Source organism: Aureobasidium pullulans (genome assembly GCF_000721785.1).
Source record: "Aureobasidium pullulans EXF-150 unplaced genomic scaffold scaffold_19, whole genome shotgun sequence".
In the NCBI taxonomy this organism is placed as follows: domain Eukaryota; kingdom Fungi; phylum Ascomycota; class Dothideomycetes; order Dothideales; family Saccotheciaceae; genus Aureobasidium; species Aureobasidium pullulans.
In genome coordinates, this window is record NW_021941039.1 from 277,359 (window position 1) to 304,922 (window position 27,564).

General features: G+C 50.7%; 12 protein-coding genes across 12 annotated transcripts; 4 read left to right on the top strand and 8 right to left on the bottom strand.

The window, feature by feature from the left end:
* Positions 1-1,379: 1,379 nt before the first annotated feature.
* Positions 1,380-1,782, top strand: M438DRAFT_348175 (uncharacterized protein). The gene is made up of 2 exons (XM_029906079.1): positions 1,380-1,474; positions 1,532-1,782. Exons 1-2 carry the CDS (start codon positions 1,384-1,386, stop codon positions 1,678-1,680), a joined length of 240 nt encoding a protein of 79 aa, XP_029757550.1. The 5' UTR covers positions 1,380-1,383; the 3' UTR covers positions 1,681-1,782.
* A 347-nt stretch (positions 1,783-2,129) lies between these two features.
* On the bottom strand, positions 2,130-3,135 carry M438DRAFT_383590 (uncharacterized protein; the record flags this gene model as incomplete). Its single annotated transcript, XM_029908945.1, has 2 exons — positions 2,130-2,956; positions 3,009-3,135. The coding sequence occupies 2 exons, from the start codon at positions 3,133-3,135 to the stop codon at positions 2,325-2,327; spliced, it is 759 nt and encodes a 252-aa protein (XP_029757551.1). The 3' UTR covers positions 2,130-2,324.
* Positions 3,136-3,638: 503 nt separating this feature from the next.
* M438DRAFT_338139 (uncharacterized protein) lies at positions 3,639-4,571 on the bottom strand (the record flags this gene model as incomplete). The annotated part of the gene is made up of 2 exons (XM_029904086.1): positions 3,639-4,348; positions 4,403-4,571. The coding sequence occupies 2 exons, from the start codon at positions 4,569-4,571 to the stop codon at positions 3,639-3,641; spliced, it is 879 nt and encodes a 292-aa protein (XP_029757552.1).
* Positions 4,572-5,335: 764 nt separating this feature from the next.
* Positions 5,336-6,073, bottom strand: M438DRAFT_358080 (uncharacterized protein; the record flags this gene model as incomplete). Its single annotated transcript, XM_029907232.1, has 2 exons — positions 5,336-5,954; positions 6,006-6,073. 2 exons carry the CDS (start codon positions 6,071-6,073, stop codon positions 5,336-5,338), a joined length of 687 nt encoding a protein of 228 aa, XP_029757553.1.
* A 1,316-nt stretch (positions 6,074-7,389) lies between these two features.
* M438DRAFT_279958 (putative maltose permease MAL31) lies at positions 7,390-9,160 on the bottom strand (the record flags this gene model as incomplete). The annotated part of the gene is made up of 5 exons (XM_029901129.1): positions 7,390-7,568; positions 7,627-7,818; positions 7,873-8,369; positions 8,422-8,906; positions 8,957-9,160. 5 exons carry the CDS (start codon positions 9,158-9,160, stop codon positions 7,390-7,392), a joined length of 1,557 nt encoding a protein of 518 aa, XP_029757554.1.
* Positions 9,161-11,250: 2,090 nt separating this feature from the next.
* On the top strand, positions 11,251-13,038 carry M438DRAFT_383595 (glycoside hydrolase family 43 protein; the record flags this gene model as incomplete). Its single annotated transcript, XM_029908946.1, has 1 exon — positions 11,251-13,038. The coding sequence occupies one exon, from the start codon at positions 11,251-11,253 to the stop codon at positions 12,970-12,972; it is 1,722 nt and encodes a 573-aa protein (XP_029757555.1). The 3' UTR covers positions 12,973-13,038.
* An 808-nt stretch (positions 13,039-13,846) lies between these two features.
* M438DRAFT_358084 (uncharacterized protein) lies at positions 13,847-15,543 on the bottom strand (the record flags this gene model as incomplete). The annotated part of the gene is made up of 5 exons (XM_029907233.1): positions 13,847-14,024; positions 14,085-14,977; positions 15,030-15,062; positions 15,111-15,203; positions 15,511-15,543. The coding sequence occupies 5 exons, from the start codon at positions 15,541-15,543 to the stop codon at positions 13,847-13,849; spliced, it is 1,230 nt and encodes a 409-aa protein (XP_029757556.1).
* Positions 15,544-17,663: 2,120 nt separating this feature from the next.
* Positions 17,664-18,651, bottom strand: M438DRAFT_240587 (uncharacterized protein; the record flags this gene model as incomplete). The annotated part of the gene is made up of 4 exons (XM_029899526.1): positions 17,664-17,829; positions 17,907-18,295; positions 18,350-18,512; positions 18,566-18,651. Coding segments are annotated over 4 exons (804 nt in total), but the record flags the coding sequence as incomplete, so codon positions are not given.
* A 1,201-nt stretch (positions 18,652-19,852) lies between these two features.
* Positions 19,853-21,722, bottom strand: M438DRAFT_408094 (uncharacterized protein; the record flags this gene model as incomplete). Its single annotated transcript, XM_029909935.1, has 1 exon — positions 19,853-21,722. One exon carries the CDS (start codon positions 21,720-21,722, stop codon positions 20,115-20,117), a length of 1,608 nt encoding a protein of 535 aa, XP_029757558.1. The 3' UTR covers positions 19,853-20,114.
* Positions 21,723-22,390: 668 nt separating this feature from the next.
* On the top strand, positions 22,391-23,203 carry M438DRAFT_348178 (short chain dehydrogenase; the record flags this gene model as incomplete). Its single annotated transcript, XM_029906080.1, has 1 exon — positions 22,391-23,203. Exon 1 carries the CDS (start codon positions 22,434-22,436, stop codon positions 23,199-23,201), a length of 768 nt encoding a protein of 255 aa, XP_029757559.1. The 5' UTR covers positions 22,391-22,433.
* Positions 23,204-23,215: 12 nt separating this feature from the next.
* M438DRAFT_324688 (uncharacterized protein) lies at positions 23,216-25,388 on the bottom strand. Its single transcript, XM_029903067.1, has 2 exons — positions 24,380-25,388; positions 23,216-24,328 (listed from the first exon to the last, which is right to left on the bottom strand). Exons 1-2 carry the CDS (start codon positions 25,378-25,380, stop codon positions 23,254-23,256), a joined length of 2,076 nt encoding a protein of 691 aa, XP_029757560.1. The 5' UTR covers positions 25,381-25,388; the 3' UTR covers positions 23,216-23,253.
* Positions 25,389-27,387: 1,999 nt separating this feature from the next.
* Positions 27,388-27,564, top strand: M438DRAFT_279840 (uncharacterized protein; the record flags this gene model as incomplete). The annotated part of the gene is made up of 1 exon (XM_029901115.1): positions 27,388-27,564. A coding segment is annotated over one exon (177 nt), but the record flags the coding sequence as incomplete, so codon positions are not given.

The window sequence follows — 27,564 nt, forward strand, 5'->3', positions numbered from 1 at the left end:
GCCTCCTCGAGCTTGTGAGAGCGGTGATTGCCAGCATCGCAAACACTGCACAGCCCACTACAGCTCGCCGATCCGCTCAGAAATGTATCAGTTCTTTGACAGCGACACGGTCATCGCGACATCATGCTGTCGTGTCCGAGTTAGGACTTGGCTGGTACATGCTACTTGCTATTATGGCTCCAGCCTCGTTGGGCTGTTGAAAGATGGACAGTCACGGTGCAACCAAAGACTCACCTTGATATGGAAGGGGGGCGCCATGACCCAGTGACGTGTAAAGAAGGTTAGGAAACTTGGTAGCGAGTCTTTGAGATCTTCTCTGGGTGGGTAAATCGAAGAGCTGTGTGCAACGACAGATCAATAGAATGCGGCGAGCATGGTGAGATTCGACGGTAGGGTGCGGCGGCAGGTCTCGGCGGTATGAATCGGCGGCAGACACCAGCGGTAGGTGTCGACAGTAAGTGTTTCCCCATCTCCTTCTCACTGCAGGTTGTACCCTGTCTCGCATCTCATCTCTTTCTTTCCGCCTGCAGCTTGTATTTTGTTTCCTTGCTCTTTCTCGTCGTTCGTTTCTCTTCATGTCTTGATAGCGCTACTGTGACGGTAGGCTTGTGGTACGAGAGGTAGGTACGTGTGCGAGATGGCTTGAAGATGCGGCGGACATCTGTTGGTAGGTAGACGGCGGTATGCGGTAAAGAAAGTCGTCGCGGTATATTTGTTTTCCTCCTCTTTCCCACTGCAGGGTGTGTCCTGTTACGCATTTCTTCTCTTTCTATCCGCCTGCAGTTTGTGTATCTTTCCTTGCTCTTTCTTTGCTGTTAATGTAGGTGATGAATATTGATGCTCTCGTTGGACGTGTATGTTGTTGAAAATTGGTTGTTGCATTTTGATAGGTGATTCTCGGCGACGTCCTTATCCCCACGCTTCCGCTCACTCTCCCAAATCTGCAAACCCGGGGCACAACCTCCCACGTCCAAACCTCTTCCTTCTCCTCCTCTCGCACCACCCATACCATCAGAAAAAAACTCTCCTGCAATCTCTCATCACAACAATGGCCACCACCACAGCCCAACTCAACGGCCTCCGCGCCCTAATCCGCGACCTCAAATACCTCCTCGCCTTCCTCTCCCTCATCGCCCTCGCCGCCATCATCTTCCTCGCCTCCGTCAGCAAGCGCGTCCCCACCGATGTCATCATCGGCATGATGTTGACGCTGGGCCTCCTCTTCTTTGGCGCCCTCATGGGTTGGTTCGTGCTGTTGCGTGATCCGAGGTTGAGGTTTTTGTTCCCGGGGTTGCTGCCTGTGGAGAGTAGGAGTGCGGTTTGGGTGCGTCGTGTGCTTGGTATGTGTTACTCAGCAGAGTGTAGGGGAAGGGATGGATGCTAATGTGGTCATTTGTAGTCTTCTTGCGCCTGCGCCCTGCTCGTGCTGCTGCTGGCGCCCCTGCTGGCGATGGCGGTTTGGCTGGAGCTGTTGGTGAGTTATGATGTAATCCGTCAAGGGGAAGATGGAATGCTAACGTTGTATGTATAGAGCTCGTAGACCTCCGCTCCCGTGGCCCTCGTGACCGCGCCCCTGCTGGCAGCGCTGTCGCTCTTCTCGAGGAGGGTCGTGCTGAACCCGAGCCTGAGCCTGCTCAGCAGTACGTCTCGATGAGACTGAGAGATATGCGTGGTCAGTAGGGGTGAGATGCCGTTGGTATGCCTACCTATCGTTGCTGCCGTTGCCGCCGTCTCTTCCGCTGTTGTAAGAGTAGTAAATCAATGCTATCAAAAGTCAAGAACCAATTCAATCACTCCGTGCTATTCAGTGAGATGTTGTGAACTGCGTGTCGTGCAGGGAGAGATTATTCATGCTTCTTTGGACGTTTCTAGACGATTGGAAATATTCTTGCATTTCGACCAGTATGACTACAGTCTGCATGGAGCATAGAGAGGACCGGAAGACCGCCCAGATACTCCAAAAGCTATCCCTTGACTGATCATCCCAGTTTGCCAATATACCATGTGATACCTCCATCCAAATGCAAGAACCGATTCAATACCACAGCACCCTCCAAAGAAAAACGAAAGCAAAGGTTGTCAAAGACCTAGCGATACCAAGGTTCATGGTCTTACGATGTTTGATGTGTCGAATCTCGCACTCGGCCCAATCGACATCCCTGAGCGTACTGTCAAGCGCTGACTGTCGAGCCATGCGCTTCTTCGCACGAATGACAATCGCATCATCGTTCGACAGAAGGAATTCCGACACAGGAGATTTGGCGTGGCGTGTCGTCGGAAATCCTCCATGCGTTCGTAGAATGTTCTCTCCATCAATCCCTCCTTCAAATGGCTCTCAGCTGCCCCATTGGCGCGAAACCCGCTCCTTGTTCCATCAACTCGTGGTTTCTCTTAATATCCGCCATTCTGAGGCGTGTGGACTCGACGATGTAAGCGGACATGCGAGTGGAAGGGGTATCCTCAAGGAGCTCGGGCTCAATAGAGCAATCCACCAGTCTTCCAATTTCGTAAGCAGCCTGGAGACCGCTGATGGTGCCTCTCTCAGCCTTGACGACGACCTGGACATTTGCGCACCTGCCAAGGACCGGGAGGTTGCGCGAGCCGATATCTAGGACTTGGTCCATGGGACGGTACGCCCCCAAGAATCTCGCAAACACATAAGTGCTTGCGAAGCGGATGGTGATCTGTGCCCAGAAACGTTCTAGGACTTCCATTCTTACAAGCTTGCATACGCTTGTGATGCCCAGCTGCTTTGCCTTGAAATCTCCCATGTGATAGTCGTTTTGGCGTTGTGAGGCCGTACGTCTGCGCAACAGTCGGCGCTCATCAATCTTGATGATTGTGGTGCTAAGCAGGTGGCCGTAGATGATTTGGCGAACTTCTGCTGGGAGAACGAAAAGGGTGTCTAGCTTTCCGCCTGCTGGGCGCGAGGGGCTGGCGTTGACGGCGGGAGAGGCTAGCACTGGTCAGCAGAGTCAAAGAAGGAGTTTACTGTGGTTTCTGCTTACTGGTGAGAGATCTTGTTCCCGGGATGGGTTTGACAGGTAGACTTGCGCCTTGAGTGGCAGCATCGTTGTTGTTTCGCTTGTTGTTGTCTGCGAGAGGTGCACCCTTGGCCTTGGGCTTTCTAGCCATCTTGTTCTTTGTCTGAGTAAAAACAATGGAGAAAAGATGGTTATGGGAAGTTGGTATGAAAGTTGATGGCGGAATTCAAAAAAGGGTCAAAGCCACCGATCGTGCGCAGCCGACTTCCACATCACGCCAAGAGAAACACGACCTCATTGTTGGATATGCACGTTGCAACCTGGATGTGAATGTATATTGTTGTCACCGGTAATTCTAATGGAATTACCCCCTACTCCAGCGAAGCGACGAGAAGGTATGGTATTTCAGTATCATTTGGATTGGATCGGCGAGTCTACTAAAGCTAACCTCACGTCCTGTATATCTCGTCTTTTCTAAACGACGGCTTCTACTTGTTCATCCCGTGATCCACTCCTGTCTCTTGATGTCAAGCCTCTTCAAGATATCACCATTGCCCCTTGATCTGTCCGTTAACTGTTCTCCACTAATGCTATGGCGCTTGGGGCACCTGCTATTGAGTTGCCAGAGTGGTTGGAGGTGTAAGAAGAGGACGCTCAATAAACCAGGAAGCTGGGTAGCAAGCTGTTCTCGTTAGGGGGCTCGTTGTGCTTAGCCGCACGCTTGTCGTCTTTGAAAGTAGTCATCCAGTCGCCGACGGTGGTGTCGGCCATTCTCTGCTTCGAGTGCGCTTTGCTTGCCATAGCCATCATTTCCACGTGCCAGATCTCGCCAGCTTTAAGTTGGGGACCAGTTTTGGGATCACCCCTTTGGCTGGCAGAGCTGATGAAGTCGACGCTCAGAGGCTGGTCAAGCTGCTGAGCAATCTGCTTGAGGTTTCTGAGACGAGACAAGATGCCGGTACGAATGCTGGTAACATCGCATTCGACTTTGAAGGCTTGGAGCAAGACGGCCCCATTCTGCTTTGCGAGATCCTTGTCCCGGTCTTCGTTGTTCGAGATGCCGAGAAAACGCTCAAGAGCAATCTCATTGTCAAATCTGAGGATCGTCTTTGGCCAAAACAAGGGGAGGGCATCTTGGCGCATCTCACGGCATGTGGCCAGAATGCTCAGTTGCTTGTGTTCGAATGAGGGATTGGTGTGATAGTTGTGTCTACGTCCGGTGGGATCCCAGAGCATGAATTGCGTCCACTTGTATATCGTGATCACGCGAGAACTTGTAGCCACGTCGACGGTCCCGGTGGAGAAGACATGCTCGTAGATCATGTGACGGATTTCGACTGGAAGCGCGAGGAGAGTGCTACGACCTGGCATCATGGTTAGAACGGATACAGACAACGTTTAGATTTGTTGCATCTTACCAGGGGGACGGGTGGCTGGGGAGGTGACTCTGATGCTGGACAGGAAGTTTTGTGCAGCAAGTCTTCTGATGTCGGGCTTGTCGTTTGCGTTGTCGACCTGACTGTCGATGTCAAGGAGGACTTCGGGTCCACGGCGTGCGGCTAGCGATGTCTTCTTGCTGCGTGCCATCTTTGCTATCGAAGAGCTGGACGTAAACACGGTGACAAGGTTTATGGCTTGAGGGCGAAGGGAGACGTGGAAACGAGGAGGTCAACGCCAAGACAATAACCGAGTTGTTGAACGAGCATGTCGATAAGAGAATGCATACATGACAAGTGCGGTGGCTCGATATCTTTTCCGAATGTTCTCCGCTTGATTTGGTAAACAATCATGGGCTTGGTCTACTATAAAGAGACGCTGGAGTGATCCAAAACCACCACTCTGATCTATATCGTCGTCCTATCGATTCTGCTCCTTTCTCTCCCCGTGAGAACTTCTGCTAGTCTTCGTCTTTGTTCCATTGCTTGCTTTGTGAATCACTGTAACCTTCTGACCCTCATCACGATGAACAGCCTGATTCCAAAAGCACGATGTACTAGCATGATTGTACCAGGTTGGAGCAACTCCTGCACCATCCTGATCTCCTCTTCTCGCGATACGGAGACACTATCTTGCTTCAATGTTATGCAACGCTACTCCAGCGTTGCCGGCGGCCTTCAATGCGTCCTGTCAAATTGCAAGATGCTTTTCTAGGAATTGTGGCGGTCCAGTGAGGGGTCCCGATCTAGCCGGACGTAAGATATCTGCAGGGACACGTTATAGGCACAGAATCACATATACTAGACATTCAATGGAGGTAGAAAGCACGTTCCATAGGCTCAAATTCCCTTGTTGCCCTCATGCCGCTTAATAGTATACTCTTTCTAGCCTCAGGCTCAATAGTACCTGAACTCTTACAGCTCCTCCCAGCCAGCGAACTCCAGCTCTAGATCGATCTGGTCCTGCTCCCAAGTGGCAGCATGCTTATCATTAAGCTCCTCCACTCTCTCCTCCTCGGCCGTACGCTCCTCCAACTGCTCTTCCCACTCTACATTAAACACCTCTTGGACGTCTAGGCAGCGCTCGCACCAACAAGGCCACCTATCGTTATGCTGGATGGCTAGCGAGACGATACTGCTGCCATTGGCCAGCTTAGTCAGGACACGGTCGCGGTAGACGTGGTCGTGGTTGTTGATGTCATCGTTAACCAGGATGACGTGCTGGATGTTTTCGAGGTTGGTGCGGCGAGGTAGGCCGGGGAGAATGGTGTTTTGCTTAAGGAAGATGTTGAGCTCGGTAGTGGTGGAGAAGGAAAAGGAGGTAAGCGCCCAGAAGAGCTGTTTAGCTTCCTTTCTGATGATTTGGCACGTAGCTAGGATGCTTAAGCTCTTGTAGGCGTAGTCGGACGTGATAGGGCGGATAGGACGGTTTTTGATGAGTCTCGAAAGGTGGAATGCGTCCGTGGACATCTTTATAACCGTGTTCTCGTTGTTTGGCGCAAATACACAGCGATAAATGAGGTAGCGGACCTCCCTATAATGTTCATTAACGCTAGACACGCGGAATATGCTTGAATTATCTTACGTGGACAGGTCGAGAAAGCTCAGCTTGTCGCCATTGTAGTTATGGAAGGGTTCTCTTGATTTGAACATCTTGCTGTATGCGCGTGGCGCTATAAGCGTATGCGGCGCGGCGAAGATGGAATGGTTGTCAAAAAGCTAGGAGATGTAAAGCTGAAAGCTGAATTTACGTGTACGCCGAGCCATCCCAAAGTCGAGCTCGAACGACAATCATACTCAAAACCAAAATTGCATCGATCTCCCACAGAAATAACCCTAAACAGCAAATCATCGTGCATTGATACAGAGACGAAAAGCCTGGCGCAGGATCTTTGAGATCGCTCTTCTTTTTCTGCACCTGTGATGATTTCATCGATTGGAAAATTCGACCTATTTTCACACCCTATCACTCATATCTTCACTGCCACTCACTATCGACTCGCTGAATACTGCATCTTTCACTCGTAAGTAATTTCCTCATAAAGAGTCCAAATTTCTTTCTGATCTGTCTTTCCCTCTCCTCAATTACAACACAAACATGTGCGCGATTACTCCTGTTTTAGTCTTGACTCCTCTAATCTTACAACAACCACAGCACTCTTCCTCACACACCATGTCTCCCAATCAAGTCCCCAACGGCGACCAGCAAGGTAAGATCTACCCACCATCTGCTTCCATATCAATCTAACTGACCAACAGCAGCAGCACACAAAGATGCCATCGCTGCTCTTTCCGAGCACCTCACTACCACCTCCATCTCTTCCGCCCCCGAGAGTAAATGCTTGTCCCCCCTTATCCCCTCTCCTGTTGGCACACGCTAACCAATCCAGATCACAAAGACGAAAAACCTCTGATCGTAGAGATCAGTAAGGTCGAACTCAACGACGCCATCAAGTCGGCCCGTCGCGCCCGTGAGGTCGACGATAATGGCCAGCACGTCTGTGGCCTTGAGTGCCCTCTCCGCGGTGCCTTGGGCCATGGTGGTGAGACGTCGACTTGAGGTCTCTCTGCCACACCAGGTCTCGCCTTCGCCGCATATTGACGGCAGGCATGATAGGGCACAATCCAGCAGGATATTGTGTTGAGCGCCTTAAGGTTCGGTTTGGAGGACGTCTTTTGCTTTTGGTGTGATTAGTGCCGTAGCATATCCACAGAAGCCTTGTCAATTCGTTACTCTTCCACCTTTGTCCTTGTGGATTACATGTCCACAACACCCCGACCATGTTCCAGTTATCAGTCAGATGTCACACTATGGAAAAGACAGACACAGTGTTTGAAAACGAAAAAATACCATCGCTGGTATTATTGTGGGGTATCTAATCATTCCTCATATCTATCCAGCAGGTATAACAACCCTGGAGATCATTCCTTCCTGTGTCCAGCACATCCGGAGACACTCGAAAGAGCATCTACTCATCATCATTGACATCAATCTCGGTCTTCTTCCACTGGCGAGCGGGAATCTTGCGCTTGAACATGATGTCAATCTCGCGGTAAGATCTACCCTTCATCTCGGGAAGGAAGAAGTATGCAGTGACGAGACAGGCGAGACCAGTACCACCCCAGACGTAACCACACTTGCCACCGACTGTGGAAGATTGTTAGTGATTTGCTTTGAGAGCGCGATTTGGAAAGGATGAACTTACGGTTACCGCCGGTGGGGTTGAGCATGTAGGAGGCGAGGAAAATGCAAGGGATCTCGACAATGTAGTAGGTGGCGCGACCCATACCAGTGGTGAGAGGTCTGAGACGGATGGCGGAAGTTTCACCGATGATGACCCAAGATGCGGGAGCGGGACCGAGTGTGAACAAGACTGAAACGATGAGACCGAGGGAGGCTTGGGCGAATTGGGCGTTCGTGTTGTTGGCTCCGCCGACTGAAGCTGCGACACCGAGGGCGACCAGAAGAACAGTGTTGACGGCAGAACCCCAGAGGTAGATGGAACGTCTGCCGTAGTAGGTGGTGAGAATCCATGAAAGCATGACGAAAATCATCTGGAGAGCGGAGGTGATGAGACCAAGGGCAAAGGCGGTGTCACTCTTGATACCGGCCTGGGTGAAGAAGTAGACGGCCTGGTTGGCGATCAAGTTACCAGTAAGGTTCTGGGCGGCGTAAACACCACAGACGATAAGAGTACGGCGAAGGTCGGTGCCCTTGAAGAGTTCGAGATGGCTGGGCTTCTTTGCAGAGGCTTCCATTTCAACGACACGGCGCATCATGGAAACTGCATCAGCAGAGTTGACCTGAGACTTCTTTCCAAGACGTTCAACGGATCTTGCAGCCTCCTCGTGTCTTCCCTTGCGGACCAACCACCAGGGTGACTCGGGAGCGAAGAAGATGAGAATAGCGAGAGGAGTGGGGAACAGCCATTGAAGGGCAATGGGAATTCTGTAGAGTTATCAGTCAGGTGTTTAGTACAATCTGATGAGTTGGCACATACCTGTAAGCCTCGGCGCCGTCTTGCTTGTTGTAACGGTAGGTGACGGCACCGACGATGATGCTACCAATAGCCCAGAACATTTGCAACATCTGAGTGGCAGGAGCTCTGAGTCTGAGGGGCACAATCTCACTGCAGTAGGCGGGTGCGTTGGCGATGAAGATTCCCCATGGGATACCCTCAAGGATCTGCGCGGCGAACATGACGGGAAGCGAGTTGGCGAAGTAGAAGACGAAGATGAAGGCGTTCAGGAGCATGAGACCAGTCAGAGTAGCGTAGCGGTAACCGATGCGGCTGGTAAGAGGACCAGCGACGAAGACACCGATGAGAGCACCGAGTTGTCCAGAAACCTGGAGCGCCGACTGCCACTGTGTTGCGATGACCCTGACTGCCTTACCGTCGACAACAGCGTCGACGCCGAACTTCTTGACGAAAGCGGGAAGAGCGACAAAGTTGCCCATGAGAAAGACATCATAGGATTCCATGATCTGGAAAAGTCAGTTTGCTGTACTTGAGAGTTTTGACGAGGAAAACATACAATTGTGCAGGACATGACAAAGGCCCAGAAAGAAGCCATGGGGTAAGCCTTCATGGCCTCAATGACCGTCATGTTGTGTTCGACATTCTCGGCCTCGATAGCTTCAGCTCTGAAGTCGCTTACAGCTGCCTTTTCGGAGAAGACAGCGCCGGGCTTGTTCTCGAGCTCCTCGGCATGGCCGGGCTTGTCATCGTAGTGAACCATCTTGTCGGATGCTTGACTCGACAAGCAATTGATGATCTGGGGTTGTGGTGAGTGGGTGTCGAGAGGAGTGCACCGTGAGTAGATGATCTTCGAGATTGGACGTGGGGGATGGACGCTTATAAACAAGTGAAGGTACGGGGAGACGTGTGGAGAGTTCGACTACGGGGTGTGGGGTCGCGACGTCCGGGGGCAGCATCTGGGGAAGAAACACGAAGGTCCATGCATTCAGCCGTGTCAGCCGACGCCGTGGTATGGTCGTTGTATGCTCTGAGCCATGCCCCGTTCAGGCCGCCACCTGGTGGGAGGCATGCTACATTGCTTGTCACGAGCATGAGAGTGAGGAAGCCCGCACCTGGAGGACGGTTGCATCCTTCGCCCGGTACGGATTCTCGCTACAAGTACGAATTGGGTATAGCGTGTAGATGCTTGCCAGGAGGATGAATAGCTTATCTTCCATTCAAGCCGAGTTAAGCCGGGCCAAGCGCGCCCTACTGATGCTTCGCCATTCAACCGCCAACCAAAATCTAGACGTCCTCTGCGGAAGACATGAGTTTCGAGTCGAAACATGGCATTCGAAGTTGCGAGATTGAAACAATTTTCTGTCGCTTCGCGTGGTGATACGACTTGCAGATCACCTTCATCCGCGAACGGCCACTTCTGGGCTCGTGTGTTTAGACGAGCAAGCACTGCCAAGCAGCATTCCTTGCATGCAGTAGGGCTTCCCGTCAACGCCGCCGTATTCACTATCACCCGGAATGGATATGATCTTCATCGCATCGATTCTGGCTTCATCACATCGACTTCGACCACGACACATGAAACCTTGCAACAAACACAATCATCAGCCGATTGTGGTCGGGGAATAAGAAACTATGTTGTTGACGAGTCGAAGCTGAAGGTGGAGAGGGGCAGGATACGCACCCGAAAGAGCATGCAAAGGGCCGGATACGCGCCCGAAAGTCTGGGGCGTGATGAAGCCTGATCGTCGCGGGTGATGTGCAGACAAGAAGAGCGTTCGAGACGAGTTGTGGGGAAGAGCAGACGACAGGGGAGACCGGTGGGAGGAAGGAAACGGCATGGAGAAGAGACGAACAAATCAGCAGTCAGACATTGCCCGTCGTATCCGGGATGTTTGCGGCCCCATTGCTGAATGTTCGTCGGACAACATCTACAAGCAATTCCAAATCGTGGAGGCCATACCAGAGTCCATCACGAGTCTCCGGTGGGAAGAACAAAAAAGCGACAAGACGAAGATGAGGACTGTCGTTGATGCTCTGGCGGCCTTGCAGAGGATCTCGAGGGGACAGACGCTGAGCCAAAGCTTATGGCCAAATGGGAAAGAACTTTTGACCATCCAAGGATCGCCGCAGCTTCTGCATCTACATTAGAGAGGGTCTGAAAGCGGTCTCAACTGCGGTCTCAGCACCTTCTTCGGGCCTTCAGCGAAGTTCGGCTTTTGAACGAAGGCCTAAATAGGCCATCGGCAAACTGTTGTGTTATGCGGTGTCAGCCGCTGAAACCGCATAACAACTCGATTTTTCGACCGCATTGGGAAAAGTCTGCTGCCAAGAACTACCCCACCTTCATATACAAGCATAAAACGCATAATACACTGCACATTACCGCGAGCTGAGACCGCTGTTGAAACCACGTAGCTGAGACCGCTGAGACCGTCTTCAGACCCTCTCTATTCCGCCCGCATCCGTCGTGGTTCGTTCATTCCTTCCATTCCCAGATCATATTCGAGACAAGAAGACGCCAACAGCAGTCGATCGTGTGATGCACGAATTGCTTGTGTAGATTCGAGAGTGTGGAAGCTCTCAAAATCTCTTGTACATGGTAGAGACAGGTGAGGTTTGCTGGACCTATTCAGCCCGAAGACATGATTGGTGGAAGACTTGAAGCTCAAAGATCGCAACAGCGATGATCTGTGGGGATGGAGATGCGGGCAAGTGCGGGCAAGGCGGGGTGTTGCATCTACGACGGCGATGATCATCTTTCGTCTTGCCCGTCAACATCTACCGAAGCTCTACAAAGCAATGGCACCGACGTTAGAACACAGACTTGATCGAGTTTCCTCATGATCCATAATGGTTTCAGCGCTGCTCGCTTCTTTCTTCTTCGGCTTCAATGCCTTTGTCGCTGCGTCATGCCTCGCTTCAAACACAACATACACCAACCCTATACTCCCTGGCTTCCATCCTGATCCAAGTTGCATCTTTGTCAAGGAGTGGGACAACACGTTCTTCTGTGCTTCTTCTAGCTTTGAGGCCTTTCCTGGCATACCAATTCATGCCTCGAAGGACCTGCAGAATTGGAAACTCATCGGCAATGTCTTCAACAGACCTGAACAATTGCCAGATCTTGCCTTCACGAACAGATCCACCAGCGGCATATGGGCACCTGCAATCCGCTACCACGATGATACATTTTGGCTAGTGACCACGCTCGTCTTCGACAACAAGACTCAGAACGATTCTTCAAGGTGGGACAATATCATCTTCAAGACGCAAAACCCATACAACCAGTCTTCTTGGTCAATTCCGGTACATTTCCCATTTGAGGGCTACGATACCTCTCCATTCTGGGATGATGATGGCAAGACATGCATGACTGGCTCACATGCCTATCGTGTTAGCTTCGGCATCTGGCAAAAGACCATCGACTTCGAAACAGGAAAACTTGGCCCGGAACCTTGGATTGATCTCTGGAATGGCACAGGAGGTACCGCACCCGAGGGCCCACACATCTACAAGAAAGACGGATGGTATTATCTCATGATCGCCGAGGGAGGCACCGGACTTACGCATGAGGAAACAATGGCTCGTTCGAGGAACATTAATGGCCCTTATACGCCTTACTCAAAGAACCCCGTCTTGACGAATGCGAACACGACTCAGTACTTCCAGACAGTCGGTCATGCAGACTTGTTCCAAGATGCAGATGGAAACTGGTGGGGAGTCGCTCTCTCCACTCGTTCAGGACCAAATTACATCACCTATCCTATGGGCAGAGAGACAGTCCTCACACCAGTCTCATGGCCAGAAGACGACTATCCAAACTTCGACCCCGTTCGCGGCACTCAAAGTGGTCCTTTGCCACCAGTAAATAAAAACATCTCTGGCCAAGGTCAATTCGTCGACGATGACGACCACATCACCTTCGCACCAGGGACATCGTTTCCACTCCACTTTGTTCATTGGCGCTTTCCTGACCCTTCAGCTTATGTCATTTCTGCGCCAGGTCATCTCAATACCCTCCAGCTTTCACCCTCTCTCCTCAATCTCACAGGCCACGATGGTATCTACACGGGCGGCGAACCGCAGACTCTGCTCGCTAGACGTCAAACAGATACCCTCTTCACCTTTTCCGTAGACTTAGAGTTTACACCCACCACCATGAACGAAGAAGCAGGCGTCACCGTCTTCCTGACTCAAGACCACCACATGGAGCTCGGTCTTGTTTCTCTCTCCAACAACGGCACATCAACACCAACCCTCCGTTTCCGCGCTAAGAGCAATATTCCAGTCCCACAGGACGTTCTCTCTCCAGTACCAGCGAATTGGACCAGCGATTTGCACATGGAGATCAAAGCGTTCAATCTCACACATTATGCCTTTTCTGCTGGACCTGCTGGAAAGATGAGTTTGATGGAGACGATTGCCTACGCGCCTGCTAGTCTGGTTAGCTACGGATTCACCGGCACATTGGTGGGAGTCTACAACACTTTGAACGGCGGTGGGCAGGGAAATGGAACCAAAGCTTACATCAGCAATTGGAATTACCAGGGGCAGGGTCAATTCCTGGATTGAGATATGAGAAATCACGATACCGGTTTACCTGTTCGGACAAACTATGAGGCTCTCATTGGTCACCTATCTACTCCTCAATACATTATTGCATTTCCGCAAGCTCTTTTTAACAGTGTGTAGATGCTGGGAAGAGGCAAAAGAAAAGCAGAATCGAGAGAAGAAGAGACATAAAAAGCCTACGACTGCACTATCAATTCCATCTCCATCCTTTATGCTATGTTGCGCACACTGGGCAGAGATGACCTACTTCCTCGCTAACATTGTTAACGATATCAAATTATGCCCTCGGGTACTGGAGAGGTAATACATCACGTCCAAGACCCGAGTTTCAAGATCTTATCGCTCACTGCTCGTTTGGTACAAAGCGTGAATACCTGCGTTGACTCACGAGTGCTACTATCTGATCATTCCAGAGACCGAATCATGCAGTAGTCTTCAGGAACGTGGCATACATCAGAAACCGAGCCCCCCGTTTTTCGCCCAGGTCAAGGAGAAATCATATTTGCACCTTGCCACGGGTTACTATCACGCTACCCTTGTCTCCCCGACACACTGGCCCCTACATCCAAACAAACGGAGGTAATGCAGTGCAACACTCGCCATCTCACACAAGCCAGCAAAAGAACAGCAACATTTTTGGTGCACCCACTATGCATTTGAGGTCTGCTTTAAGGAAGACCGACCTTCTGTGTATGTGAACTTGACTTGAATAACGCCAAAGCGCCCGCAACACAACAGCCCCAATACTGGACCAAAAGACAAGGCAAAAAACAACAGCGAAGGAATCAACAAGTTGCGATGAACTGCAGAATCAAAAACAGACAAGCATTGGCGCTGTGTAACGCGATGGGAGCGCTTGCTCGAGTGGCATCGCTCAAAGCAAGAACTCGTACTTTCTGAAGTTGTGGACGTGACGACACTGACAACGAGTCTTGCTATCAAGTTTGGAGAATGAGATGGACACGTCGCCGATGACGAAGAGACCGTCGAAGTGTTGTAATCCAGGGGCCATGGCGATTAGCTGTGCAGCGATCACTCTGACACGAGAATGCCTAGGGAGTACAGAGTCAGTGAAGCCCCTGCATATCGTGAATTGGATGAGGGATACTTACGTGATCCTGACCTCTCTAGGAGATTCACAAGGCAGGGGGGTGCTGTCACTAATTAAGTACATGTAGTCCATGACGGGAAACAACGGAGGTGAATCGTAGAAGTCATCGTAAAGGTAATCGTGAAGCTCACCAATGTCGAAGCAACCGGGTAGGGTGAGCTTGCGGAGATGAGGTAGCCCCCGACCGAGCTGATATAGCGTGACGTTGTCGCTGAGCCCGCCCCCTTCCCCAGCGTAGTGCGATCCGAATATCACCAGCTCCTCGAGTCTCTTCATGGGCAAGACGGTGGTCAGTAGGTCTTCTTGGGAGATATCAGATAGATAGAGCTGGTGGTATCGACCTGTGAGCTTCAGATGAGTGAGTCTGGTCAACTGCTTGAGAGGCGCGAACTCTTCAGCTCCGAGGTGTGTGTTTTCGGCATAAGTGATGCTCAGGTGATGTAAGTTCTTCATGTTGCCAATCTTCTCGAATACGCGGACCATCATGGATCGGAACGTATCCTCATCGGCTCCTCCGGGACGAATGAGAAGTGAGAGAGTTTTGAGGTGGTTCAGCTCGGGTAGTACCGGCTCAGTCTCAAGGTCGAGGTGGTGGATCATAGCGTTATACTCTAATGTGCTTTCTTGAAGGGAGCGCAGGGTGTCGTAGCCTTTGGGAGTGCATCTACTCCAGATTGCTTGCTTCCCACTGTTGACGTGCTGCTTGTTGCCGGACATCAGCAACGCCAACATGTCTCTCTTGTCGGTGAGGTGAGAATATAACTCATCAACGACCTCAGAAGGGCACTTGTTGAAAAAGCAGCGGTTGAAAATTGGAGCAGATGGGTCCAAGCGGGCTTTTGTAGATATCTTGATGAGCATTCCGAGCAAGACCGCGAGGGGGTAGATGATGCGCTGATCAACATTAGAGCATGAACGATACCAACAGGGGCCATCTGTGGCTTACTTTGGTGAGATTGATCATGAACTGTCTCGCATACTGGAGATGGCTCAGAGATGATCCTCGCGCGCAAGAGGCATCACATACCTGGTATTGGTGTACTCCCTCGTGTCCTCCCGATTCATCGACCTCGTCCACTTGGCCGTATGTATTGTCTTCCATAGTTGCGAATGCGCGCATCTATGCGATGGAAGTTTCGCAAATGATCGAGTGATGCGCAAGCCAGAGGGTCGGGAGTTGGATAGTGGAAAAGCGCGTCTTTCGGATTGTTGCGGTTTGCTAGGTTGCTATCACAACGTAAGCATCGAATTTCCCATCTTCAACGCCAAGACCTCGCCAAAAGATTTTCTCGTCAGATCCGCCATTCTGAGAACGACTCGTCTCCTGAATGCTCTACCATACCTGGAACGATTCTTGGAGGCAAGCTTCGGGTGCTCGGATGCCAGATCAACGGTCATTTAACATAGGCCGAGTGGCTCCAGCATACAGTACATTCCAGATTCAGTCCAGTAGTGTCCATGTTAGTGTCGCCCAACTAGTTAGGTTACCGGGGTGCAGTTTACATCCGACCAGAAACGAAGACCGCCAATTCAGCAGATGAGACAAAACCAGACCGGACTATCCTATTCAATGTCACAAAGAATTTGAAACTGCCGCCCTGTTATCCCGATAGTACAAGAATGCGTTCGAGAACTCTCGCGCTATATATCTATTTTACAATATTAATCCCTAATAGAGCTTAGCTTGTCCAAGTAGCCACGCTGGTTCGCCGCAAAATTGATACTCTCGATGGACAGCCACCGTGACACGAACAACCTCGCATATTAACAGGTTTGGAAAGAGATGTCCAGCTTCTTGCCTGAAAAGGTAGCCATCACTTCGGCCTTTGACACATCTTCCATGTCGAGCGTGTGGGGTCCAGGTCTCTCTGGTCGGCCCCATATGGCCGTCTGGGAGGTGATCCTGAGAATTGTGAGCTTCTCCAGATTGTAGAGATGAGCAAGACGGGCAGTCCTGATACGAATGACCTTTTTGGGCATAGTTGTAGGAGGGAGTGGAAGGAAGCGAATCTTGGTGAAGAGACGAGTGGTGGCGGAGACGAGAGGACTGACAGGGCTGCCGAGGCCGTCAATCGTCTTACTCATTGGCAAATTCGAGCCAAAGCGCTTTGGGAATTCGGCAGAAGAGGAAGTATAAGGTCTTCCATGAGTGCTGCCAGGGGCAGAGGCGCGAAGCAGATGCTCAAAGTTTGCAACTCGGCGTGGATGTTGTATATTACAGCTCTTCATATATATATACCATGATCAATTGGCTCTCGAAAGTCCCGATTCTACTACTACAAGTACATGACCAGACGCTTGATCGTATGTGTATAGCTGGCCTTGGTTTGGGTCCCGGGTACTTCGGGACCAATTTGAGGGCAAAAAGTCACCCAAAGCAGATATTGAGAACAGGAAACAGTGGTCCATCTTTGTCATCACGAGCATCGAGATGACATGTGTCGAGCTTTTGGAAGATGCGGGCGATTTCGCTTGGGGCTCCATTGTACAGCTTGACGCGGAGATGTAGGCTTGTGAAACGACGAAGGCAAGGGAGCAGGGTTGCCACAACACACAGATCGATACAGATGTCGAGGGAAGTCATTTTCACAAATGGCTTCGATGCTTTGACGACTGCCTTAACGTCCGAGCGCTGGAGAAGGCAGCGAAGCTTAAGCGTCAGGATGTTGGGGTGCTTTGCGGCGTCCAGGAAAAACTGACCTGGTACTTGAAGATCCGACTCGAGAGTGTGCAGCAAAAAGAATGTCGAGAGTCGCGGTAAAGGCTTAAGCCATCCCTAGCAGTTCTTGTATCTTATCCTCAAGATTCCAAGAGAAGGAGCTTTGTGCAGTAATGATAGGAAGTTATAGCGGCCAAGATCGTGGATGGCAAGCGTCTTCAGTGTTGCTAACAGGAAGTAGTTGATTTTGAAGTCAGATATGCCTAATTATATAGATTAACCCTCTCACAAAGCAATAGGCAATTACAAAGGGCATATCAAGGCAAAGCTATATCAAACACGTAGCAAACCTAAGGATAAAAAGACTAGGCGGCCATTTCAACTCTTGGTTATAGAAGTACGATACTACCCCAAAAATGCCCACCGCGACAAGCAAAAAGAGACAAGAAAGAAAAGACAAAAATTACCACACCTACAATACTCATAAAAAGGTTATAATCGTTCATATGGCACCGTAGCCCTACTAGCCTCCTGATCCTCGGTAATAGTATCCACCCTCCCTCTCGCACCCATTCCCATCCCACTTCTACCACCACCACCATCTCTACTATGTCCACTACTCCCATCATCACTACTATCCCTATCCGTCCTGATTTCAACACTCTGCACGATTTCTCTGGTTTTCCAAGCTCCCGCGAGCCCAGGCGAAGGCAAAGGTGGTGCTTCTTGCGCATAACCGCCATGGATGCGCACTTCTGTCTTCCCAGCCTCTGCTCCTCCAGCGCGGAGTTCATCTAATGTGACCAGGGCCTCTGGATCCAATTCCATGCGTCGTTTGCTCCTTCTGGAGAATGTGCCATTGCCGAGGGGTTTTGATCCGCCGGTGGAAGAAGGTAAGCCGCCGCGGAGATGAGAGCGGACGCGAGAGAGCAGAGGGCGTAGACAAGCGGCATTTGCGGCGGTGGCACCGATGCCTAGTTCGACTGTCGTCCAGATTGCGACGTCGGAGGTGTTGTAGAGGAATTCGCCTTTGAAGTCTTTGAGGGTGTGGACGAAAGGGGTGCGGATGATTGTTGCTGTGCTTCCTCTGATTGAGATATCTATATCAGCAAACTATTCATCTCTAGGTTTCCAGAAAGAGAAGTCTGGGGTGGTCAAACTTACAAAGCGGCGAATCCAAGAATACTGGCGACCAAAACTTTGGTCTGTCGTTTCATCTGCAATCTCCTAACGATGAAGAATGGCAGAATTCCAAAAGTCCAGTCCGCGACACTGTTGAGTACGGAGATGATGTAGGTGTTGATAACGATGACGGTGGGCGAAAGGCATTTGCCATGATGATCAGGATGCAAATCCCACCAGAAAGAGATGGGTCGGCATTGGAAAGTGACCAGAAGGCAGTAAGGGACCGCAAAGATGACATTGAATATCATAATCCAGCGGATAATCCAGATATGTGTTCGAACAACGGCGATGCGGAGGAGGAAGAGACCGATGCTAATCTTCAATGTTGCTGTGGCGAGGGTGTATGATATTTCGCAGAAGAACCAGTACTAGACATCGTCCATCAGTGTGTGTTCGATGACTTGAGGTGATGTAAGACGGACCATCAAAGCTGTTTGTGCATCGTCATCATTCAACAGTTTCCTCTTCTTCCCACTTCCATGTGCAACACCGCAGAGCTGGCAGACGAGGTAAGTGAGATACAGCGCGAAGGCCGCTACCATGGCTACATCATCACGACCAATCTGATTGCCCAAGATTTTGGTCCTGTGATCCACCGTCAGTATATGCGAGTTAGGCAACACGATCGCATGACCAACCTGGTATACACTCGCAGGCCAGTTGATATGGCAGTCGGAACCAAGAAAGCTATAGCCACGCCCAGAATCTGGCCGCTTCGGTCATCTGTGCCCATCTGTCGTTGACATGTGGTGTTTTCTTATGGTCGAAAGGAGCGAGTAACAAAAACAGAACGAAATGAGGTTAATAAAAAGAGAGTTAGAGGTTATCAAGATGACATGATTCAGTGATAGAAAGAGTGGGATAAAGGAAAATTGAGAGTCGCAAAAGTCTCAGCTCTCTGGGAGGGCCGAGGAAGACCTACTATATGAAACCACAGAACATGTCGCGCTGCTTGCTCCGCCCTACTATAACAGACCAAGAAGTAAGGCGAACATCATTCCCCTCTTCTATTCCTTTAGCCGAACGGGCGAGGAAGGAAGGGGTCCAAAGAGAAGTACCGACCGAGTCAAAGCTTGTAGTGGTGTTCCTAATCAGGTTTCCCTTCGTGGGGTTGGACTCCAGCCAATTGCCAATTGGTCTGTCCTTTCAGTTCGCGGAAAGATCACCATGCTGGATTGGGTGAGATGTTCGAAAGCTCAGTCCTGAGTTGACTCTGTGCTTAGCTCAAGCAATCTATCGGAGTCTACCGTCTTGGTCCGTCTATAGAGTGGTGGACGCCCACGTGTCAAGCGTCGACTCCTTGGAAACATGAAACATAGACAGCATGCGACAGTTGTAAGAGAAAAATGTCGTCGATATAGAGGTAAAGGATGCAGGATCAATAAACCTCCACAACAGAATCCCAATCCCACAACGTCGGATGCAGGGTGGCTGTATTTCGCTGCAGAGGGAACGCCTGGAAAAATGATCGACAACGTGGGAGAAGCAGAAAACGGCAATCTACAATTTGGTGAGTGGACGAGTCACGACAAGGCCCCCTTAGATTAGGACGCCCAGCTTTTCCTTCGGAGACACAAGTCGCCGGCGATAGACTCCTGTTGATCCCGCGCGGCAGAGAGATAATTACCAAGATACCAAGCCTCTTCCCAAACTCCAACGAGTCAAAGCCGCGATGATCGAATCGCTGATCCAGGAGTTTCTTGTCTTCTGTAGATGAAGTCGTGCTAGAAAGGAAGAAGGGAAAAAGACAAGGCTTGACTCGGGTGGACAGGTGTCAGAAGCCAAGGGGGGGGGGGGTCGTCATGATCCGTGCACGCGCCTCCCCTCATCATCGAAATAACCACCACATTATTGAAGCCCATCAATCAACACATGTTCTCCCACAAACCACTCAACCTTCTGTCGTGCCCGTCGATCACAGAAACCAAATATATTATGACATTCCCACAAGCGAATATCATCGTTTCATCTATCAACCTTTTCAAAAGTCTCAGTCCGAAAAAGATCGCTTGCGACAAAACCCTCGCAAGTCAAAAAAGAAGGCTTTGAGAAAATCGATTCATGGTCATTGAGCAAATCACGACTCATAAAACTCGGCCGAGGTGAGACAAGACCACACGACCAAGAGAGAGGACCAAGGCGAACAAGGCCTGGACATCGATAGATCTGCTATTACTGTGTAGTCACCTATTTCCTTTCTATCAACACAGCCTCAGCAGCCTGCATTACAAAGCAAACTTGTCCATTTTTGCCGACCACAACTTGCTCTTTTTGTATCTCGCCGACCTGCTTTCCCGTCTGTGATTCGAAGCTGACACCAGAAACACTGATTTCACTCTTTGCATTCGTGCCTGGAGCTTGCAGACGTGTGATGGCGAGACAAGTGCCTTGTTTCCAGGACGTGCTGATGGAAACTTCGCGGACGGGACGTTGGCCCGCGGAGTGGGAAGTCGAGTCAGTGGTGCTGAGGGTGGATGGGTTGGAAAGACCCTGTGTGCCGTTCCAGACTTGTAGATCGATAAAGACGAGTTTGTTGAGATCCTCGCTATGACGATGGTGATGACCGGACGAGTAGATGGCATAACCACTGAAGTCGGAGGTGTTCGCTGAGGGGATCTGGGCGATGCGCTGTTGAGTGTCGGCAGCGAGGACGTGGGCTGTGAAGTAGTGGCCATAGAAGAGACTCCTGATTCCTGCTGAGAGACTTTCGTTCTTGTGTTGATAGGGCAAAGGGACGAAACTTGAGTACTCGGCGTTGGCACCCAGGTGGAAGTAGACCTTGGGCATGCCAATGCTGGCAGCCAGCAAGACGTAGTCGACATTCCAGAGAGCGGCGCCGAAGGTGTCGCTGATGCCACTGCGGCCAGAGCATGAGGCTGAGTTGGTCTCGCCAAAGACGAGTGGAATACCTGCTTTGTCGGCTGCGACGACTTGCGGAACGTACTGAGAGACGTTGCGCCAGAGAACACTGTGGTTTGACAACAGATCAAGACTCAAGCGATACCAGCGTGTCGTGTCGCAGGTGGACTGAGGGTATAGATGTACAGCATATGATCCAACCTTGTCATGCTCAGTCAAGCCAGCACGCGTAAGGTTGATGATGTCGAAGTCGTCAATCTCGTCTTGTTGATCGGGCACCCACGGAGGGTCGGCGAAGACGGCGGCTTGGAACTTGGGCGGTTGGTCTGCGGCTTCGTACCATGAAGAGTGGACAATCTGATCAGAGATGTTGCGCCACTGTTGAATGTACATGGCAACATCCCAGGTTGAAGGTCGCCAGCCCTTGTTGATGAAGTGGTCAATCTCGTTGCCGAGTTCAAACAGCTTGAGCTTGTCACCGAGCACACTGTATGCGGCGGCAGCTTCCTGGACAGCATTCGCCCAAGCGCTGGAGTTGTCCTTCAGGTTCAACGTGTAGAGAAAGTCTGTTCCTTGCGGGAAGTAGCTGCCCCATTGCTCAAACCAGGCATTGCTGATGTTGAACGTGTTTGTGACGGTCGTGTTTGGCAGCGCCACGGCAGAGATGTTCAGCTCAGGGTGGTAGTACGTTTGGTCACCAGTGTTGCCTCCTACACGAAATGTCGGTGGCTTTCCGGTGATGTCGGCAATGACGTTCATGAGGTTGCGTGTCAAGTTGGATGAAATGTAGTCCTGAGTCCAGACTGGTTCTAGAGAGTAGGCATAGGCATCTTGCAGGAGCTGTCGGGTAGGAAGATGATTGGGGACAGAGACGTCAGTAGCAATCGCAGCAACAGCGAGCGCCGCGCTCAGAGCAAGATGTGATGACTTGACCATGATGCAGAGTGTGATGAAGCACCTACCTTGTCATGAATCCAGCGATACTTTTCCTTATGTATTTGCCCATTTCCAACAATTCTTCCGGAGAGTACGGAGATCATGCGACTATACCATACTACGTCAAGGGAAGCAAGGTAAACACGAGCGAATGCAGTGTTGATCAGGTCCAAGGTTGGAGGAGGTGTGCGGGGTTCGGTTAAAGTCGTTGCGGTATGCCATGGGGTCTTCGGTGTTGAGATGTCGCGAGGGGCGATGTTGACTCAACCTGGCTTGAAAGATGCGGAAGAGGCACAGGAGGGCTAGAATTAGTATATGGAACATGAACGACGGCGATTGCTTGATGTCGTCGCGATGGGATGAGACGCTGCCTTTCTCGATCGTCGTCGTCAAGATTGCGCCCGGGGACACGCTTCGTCCACGCCTTTGTTGTCGCAAAGTCGGATTGGGGACGACATATCGCAATCAAACCGAATGAATACAGTTGTAGCTGATAACACGCTGACAAGCCTAGATATCTGCTAATGATGACTATGACGTGAAGACGTGAAAGAACTCGCTCGAGGAGCTGCAAAACGAAGAGCTCGAGTCCTGGCCAACACTTCTGTCCCACATGACGCAACCATTCCTCGAGCTCCGAAAAACACCTTGATACCTCGCTCCTTCCAAACACACCACCTTTATACCACATTCGCACCTTCCAATCTCAACATGCGCATCCTCATCACCGGCTCCAGCGATGGCCTCGGTCTCCTAACCGCCCGCCTCCTCTCCCCCACCCACCAAATAATCCTCCACGCCCGCAATCCCACCCGCGCAACCCACGCCTCGCAATCCTGCCCCAAAGCCCACGCAACCGTCATAGGCGACCTGTCCACACTCGCCGGCATCCGCGCATTCGCCCTCGAAGCAGATAAACATGGCCCTTACGATTGCATAATGCACAATGCTGGCCTCTATCTAGGACCGTTCAGAAAAACAGAGGATGAGATGCCAGCGCTGGTTGCCGTAAACACTATAGCGCCGTATATGCTTTCCTGCCTGATGGCCAAACCCAAGAGATTGATATTCGTGTCGTCGCAATTGCATCAAGGGGGTGATGCGGAGCTCAAAGATATCACATGGCGGAAGAGGGGTGAGGGAGAGTGGAATGCAGGACAGGCTTATGCGGACAGTAAGTTGCATAATATCATGTTTGCGTTTGCTTTCGCCAGACACTTTGGGATTGCTTGTCATAGTGTGGATCCCGGGTGGGTGAAGACGAAGATGGGGGGTGAGAATGCGATGGATGATTTGGATGCTGCGGTGGAGACGTTTGGGATGGTCTGCACAGGAGAAGGGGCGGCTGGAAGGAGAGAGGTGGGGCATTGGTATCAGAAGAGGGAGAGAGATTTTAGGGAAGAGGCGAGGGATGTAGAGACGCAGGAGAAGTTGTTGAAGATACTTGAGGGCATCTCGGGGGTCAAGGTGCCTGAGTAGAGTGGTGAGATGGTGATAGGTGGAGATTGATGGTTAGATGATACAAGAGTATCTACTGCCGCCATGAGTACATGAGTTGCAACTTACTCCTTATGCCTTTTCTTTCTGGCGAGTCGTCGAGACCTGTTTCTTCGTCTGTGTCTCTGAGCCTTGTCCGCTCGCCAATGTCTTCCTCCTCGTCCTGCCGTTGTGAACTCAAGACCGCATACTTGTCTTCGAACGCCTTGATAAGTTGATTCCGTCCATACCAGGCCAGCAAGGCGAAAGCTGCGGCGAGGCCCAGCACTGCTGGCAACAGGACCTCGCTCTTCTCGCCGCGAGATATGTGCATGTCCCACTCCTGTCGAAGCCTCACAAGACTGTCCACCTCTTCGAGAGCTACGAGTACAGCAGCATCCCACTGCTCTGCTTGCTCACCACTCCACCAACTTCCACCATCGCCCATGAGGATGTCCTTGGCATGCTCATGACTCAGGCCGGTCTCCATGTCCAGAATCGGTGTCGCCTCCATCATCGTCTCGTCTTTATCCAAAGCTACAGCACGCAAGAACCGTGTACTGTTCTCTCCTCTGCCAACAAGCACACCAGTCTCGAAGCCAGTCTTGTTGGCAGTGGCGAATAACGAACCCAGACTGTCAAGTTCCAACGGATGAGCAGCAGCGAAGATCATCCACCTCTTCAACTCCATAGCACCATTCCAACTCATGTAGACTGTATCATTCCTCGCCTCAACCCAGTCTCTCACATTTCCATCAGCCGCGTCCATTAGATCAGTCGCGTTGACTAGAGTAGGTCCAGCAGCGATCTTGGGACTCCAGTGTGGTGTTCCGGTCCAGTTGACTTTCAAACTGCGGTAATTATCCGCCGTCTCTCTGTCATAACCAGCCATTACAGGGCCCATGTGGACATTATGGAGTATTGTGCCGTTGGGAGCATATTCGGTGAAAGCGGGTTGGTTGCCAAATCCTAATAGAACGTTTGAGGAAGGAAGGACCTGCATGCTTCCTTTGCGGAAGGATTCGATGTGAGAGGCAGCGCGGTAGTTGTGTTTGAGCGAGGCCGTCTTGGCGTCAAAGTCGAGTTGAATGAGGGCACCGCGGGAGATGGGGTCGGTGGACTTGATGTATCTGCTGCTGTCAGTACTGCGATAGTAGAGGAGGATAGGAAGGATGGCTCACCGGCAATTTCTATCATCAAACACGCTGATGGTGGTCAATTCCTCATCCACCCATCGAACATGATGTTGCCACGAAAAGTCAGTAGCATACCCATCATTCAGATCCTCAAATTGGTTTCTTTTCCCACCCAACGTCCAGAGCACACTCCCATCCACACCATCGATGTAGTAGATCGCGTTCGTATGTCTAGCCGAGATTAAGAAGTTGCCCTTCCAATCTTTCTCCACACTGTTAACATGGAAGAAATCCCAAGCATTCTGTTTGTGCAAGCCTTGCCACTCTGCGTTCTCGCCAGCGATTTGAGGCAACCATAGGCTTTCGTGAAGATCGATGTGGTCAGAAGCTCGCCATTGGAATACCAGCTCATTTGTCGCAAGATCGATCTCTTGAATGTACGAATCCAGCAGCCAGGAATTATCTTGTAGACCAAAGTTTTCCAGTTCAAAAGGCTTAGGTTCGTAGACTGTGATTACAGCATGACAATCAGGTGTAATGAAGATGTCGTGGGCATCTGCCAACCTCAACCCTACAGAGGAGATATTGAAGACGGAGTGATATGTCGAGTTCAGCATGTAAAAGTGCCCAGCAGCTCTTCCGTCAATATTCGTGCCAGACCACCAGACCAGATAATCAGAGCCATTGCAGCTCTGAACCGAGATGCCGAAGTTGTCCTCGTCGAAGGCTGGAGCTTGGTAGACAACTGAGAGAGTCTCTGCATCGAGCAGTTGCGGGCCGTGGATAGGAACTTGATCGCCGTGTGGTGCCCAGCTAACGAGCTTTTCTGGAGATATGCCTTGTTGAGGAGGGACGATGATGTTTGGAACTGGCGCTATGACTTCCGGGTCGGAGAAGAAGCGTTGGCGAGGGTATGGACCATATTTGCTGAATTGGTAGTCTTCGCTGTTGAGGAAGGGCGGAACATCCGAAAGAGCGGGAAGTATGTTCGAAAGGAGTGTCAAGAAAAGCACAAAGGGGAACATGGCAACAAGGCAAGGAAGCATGGAATAGCGTAAACGAGCACGCAAAAGCACACCTTGAGTAGGACCTACCTTTTCTGATATTGCTGTATGCAATTAGCAGACAACCACGGTTAGCATACCCACCTTGGCGTTTCAGAGTCCTCATGACATACTGTGCGCTGCAGTGGTATGTATGCAAGTCGTTGCGAAACTGATGAGGCTCAGTCAAAGCTGACGACTTCAGGAGGCCGTTTCTTAGAGTGATCGTTGTATTTGCTCGAGTCAGGGCAGCTGCTGGTACTTAACCTGGCGAAGCCCTGTCCAAATCGATACAAGGGAGCGTGTCGCTCATCAGCAAAGTCGAGTCGCAATGAAGGCAGCGTGTCCGAAACATCTGACTGCTGAAAGAACATGGAGCCGCGATACTCCAGTAGTCATTTTGCAGATCACCATGAGCAGCTAAAACCGCACGACTCGCCATGCTCTTGTTCCGCCAGAGTCGCGACGCGTGCAGAGGACAAGAGCATAAGGCATCAACCACATCCGGGCTGTCAAAAGGGCGAACTCTGCACTGTTGAAGAGCCCGTCGATCAACGAACCTATGCAGTGACAAAGTCGTGGTGTCCGCATCAGCCTTGCGTAGAAAGGTGACCAAACAGAACAGCTGACGCACCCAATCCTCTGCCAAGCCCGTCGGTCGTCAGAGACTCCTCTGCAAAGACGTGGCAGATCCACCAAAGCCGCGCAACATCAGCCAGGGGGAAAGGCGCATCTTCATATAGCTTCCTGAGGTCGATTCCAAGGTCGATTCATAATACTCGAGTGTCTCGTGTCGTCGTGGTAGAAAAGGAAGAAGTTGGCAGAGCCGCAGAGGGCGCGGAAGTGTCGCGTGCTTCGGCTGTTCCTGCTGTTTCGTGGTCGCTTCGTCTTGCCGAGGCAGCAGAATAATCGAAGAAAGGCATCAACAATGGCAGAATCTGAGGCCAAGAGTATTGTGAAAGCTGAAAGAAAGTAGTCCGTGATGTATAGGGACATCTTGTCTAACTAGAGGGTAGAGATACTATCTGCATGCTGTGAGCTAGAATGTTCAGGTTGATTGAATGCTGATCAACCCATTTTCCAAAAGACAGCTTTCGAAAACATCCAACTCAAGATGCACAGCCTAATCTATCTTCGACCCATGCGATAATGCTTAGAGCATGATTCTCACTTCCATGCTATCTGATACTAGTCGAGCATACTTGATAGCACTTCTGCGTCGTCGCCACTCGCCTTTTCCATCCAAAAAATGATTGTCAAGGGTCCCACCCTGTCCACGTCCCCCCACAACCAAAAATTTTCGAAGCCTCGGCGCAGCCGCCAGAAAAAAGTTTGCCCATCCACCGACGTAGGCCCTGTTCGGTTTAGAGGCTTCGGACGGCGGTTTCGACTGCTTGGCTGTAGATATCGTCATTTTCTACAGTCGAAATCGAAACCGCCAGGGGTGTTCGGTTTGACCCGCGGATTCGGTCGTTTTTGCAGGGGAATCGGTCGATATCTAGGCACCGACGGATAGTAGCTTTTTTTAGCGTGAAATGTTCAGTTCTTACAGGCAGTTCCTTCGGATTCAATTAGTATCTTAACAGGTTAATCTTTCTGCGGATTCGCCTTCGTCACGTGCTATAGATAGATAAATAGAGGAAGCAAGTAGTCCGTTATATGCTAGCGGCGAGCGTAGTAATGCAGCGATAGGGTGTCTTACTTAATTAGAGCGCTTTAAATGTCGGTGTTAGAACGCTATATATAAGTGCGAATAAAGGACACGAACATATAGAGGGTCTACGGATGAGTTTAAAGAGGTTGTTCTGTACGACGAGACTACTACTAGCGACCTTTAACGCCCTCTTAAAGTAGCTCGAGAAAGGAGGATATATACGAGACACTCGCTACATCTTAGCGGCTAAGAAGCTAATAATGTTCCTTAAATTGTGCGTAAAGGGACTAAGCTATCGGGACTTGTAAGAGACCTATTATTACTCTACGTTAACTATTAGCAAGTACTTCTATTAAGTCCTCGACGGCATAGTTAATCTATATAAGGTAGTCGTTAAAATCCTAGGTAGAGACGTACCGGTTCTAGAAAGGATAGAGGAGACTAGCAAGTTCTTTCCCTACTTTAAGGACTATATCGGCGTAATAGATAGATCTTACGTACCTTTATTCGTTACTAGAGACCCGACCCTATAG

Coding starts and splice junctions, on each gene's coding strand:
- M438DRAFT_348175 (XM_029906079.1), top strand. CDS start 1,384: ATGTGGTCATTTGTAGTCTTCTTGCGCCTGCGCCCTGCTCGTGCTGCT. Junction 1,475..1,531: donor CGGTTTGGCTGGAGCTGTTG/GTGAGTTATGAT, acceptor TTGTATGTATAG/AGCTCGTAGACCTCCGCTCC.
- M438DRAFT_324688 (XM_029903067.1), bottom strand. CDS start 25,380: ATGCTTCCTTGCCTTGTTGCCATGTTCCCCTTTGTGCTTTTCTTGACA. Junction 24,329..24,379: donor TTTGATGATAGAAATTGCCG/GTGAGCCATCCT, acceptor TGACAGCAGCAG/ATACATCAAGTCCACCGACC.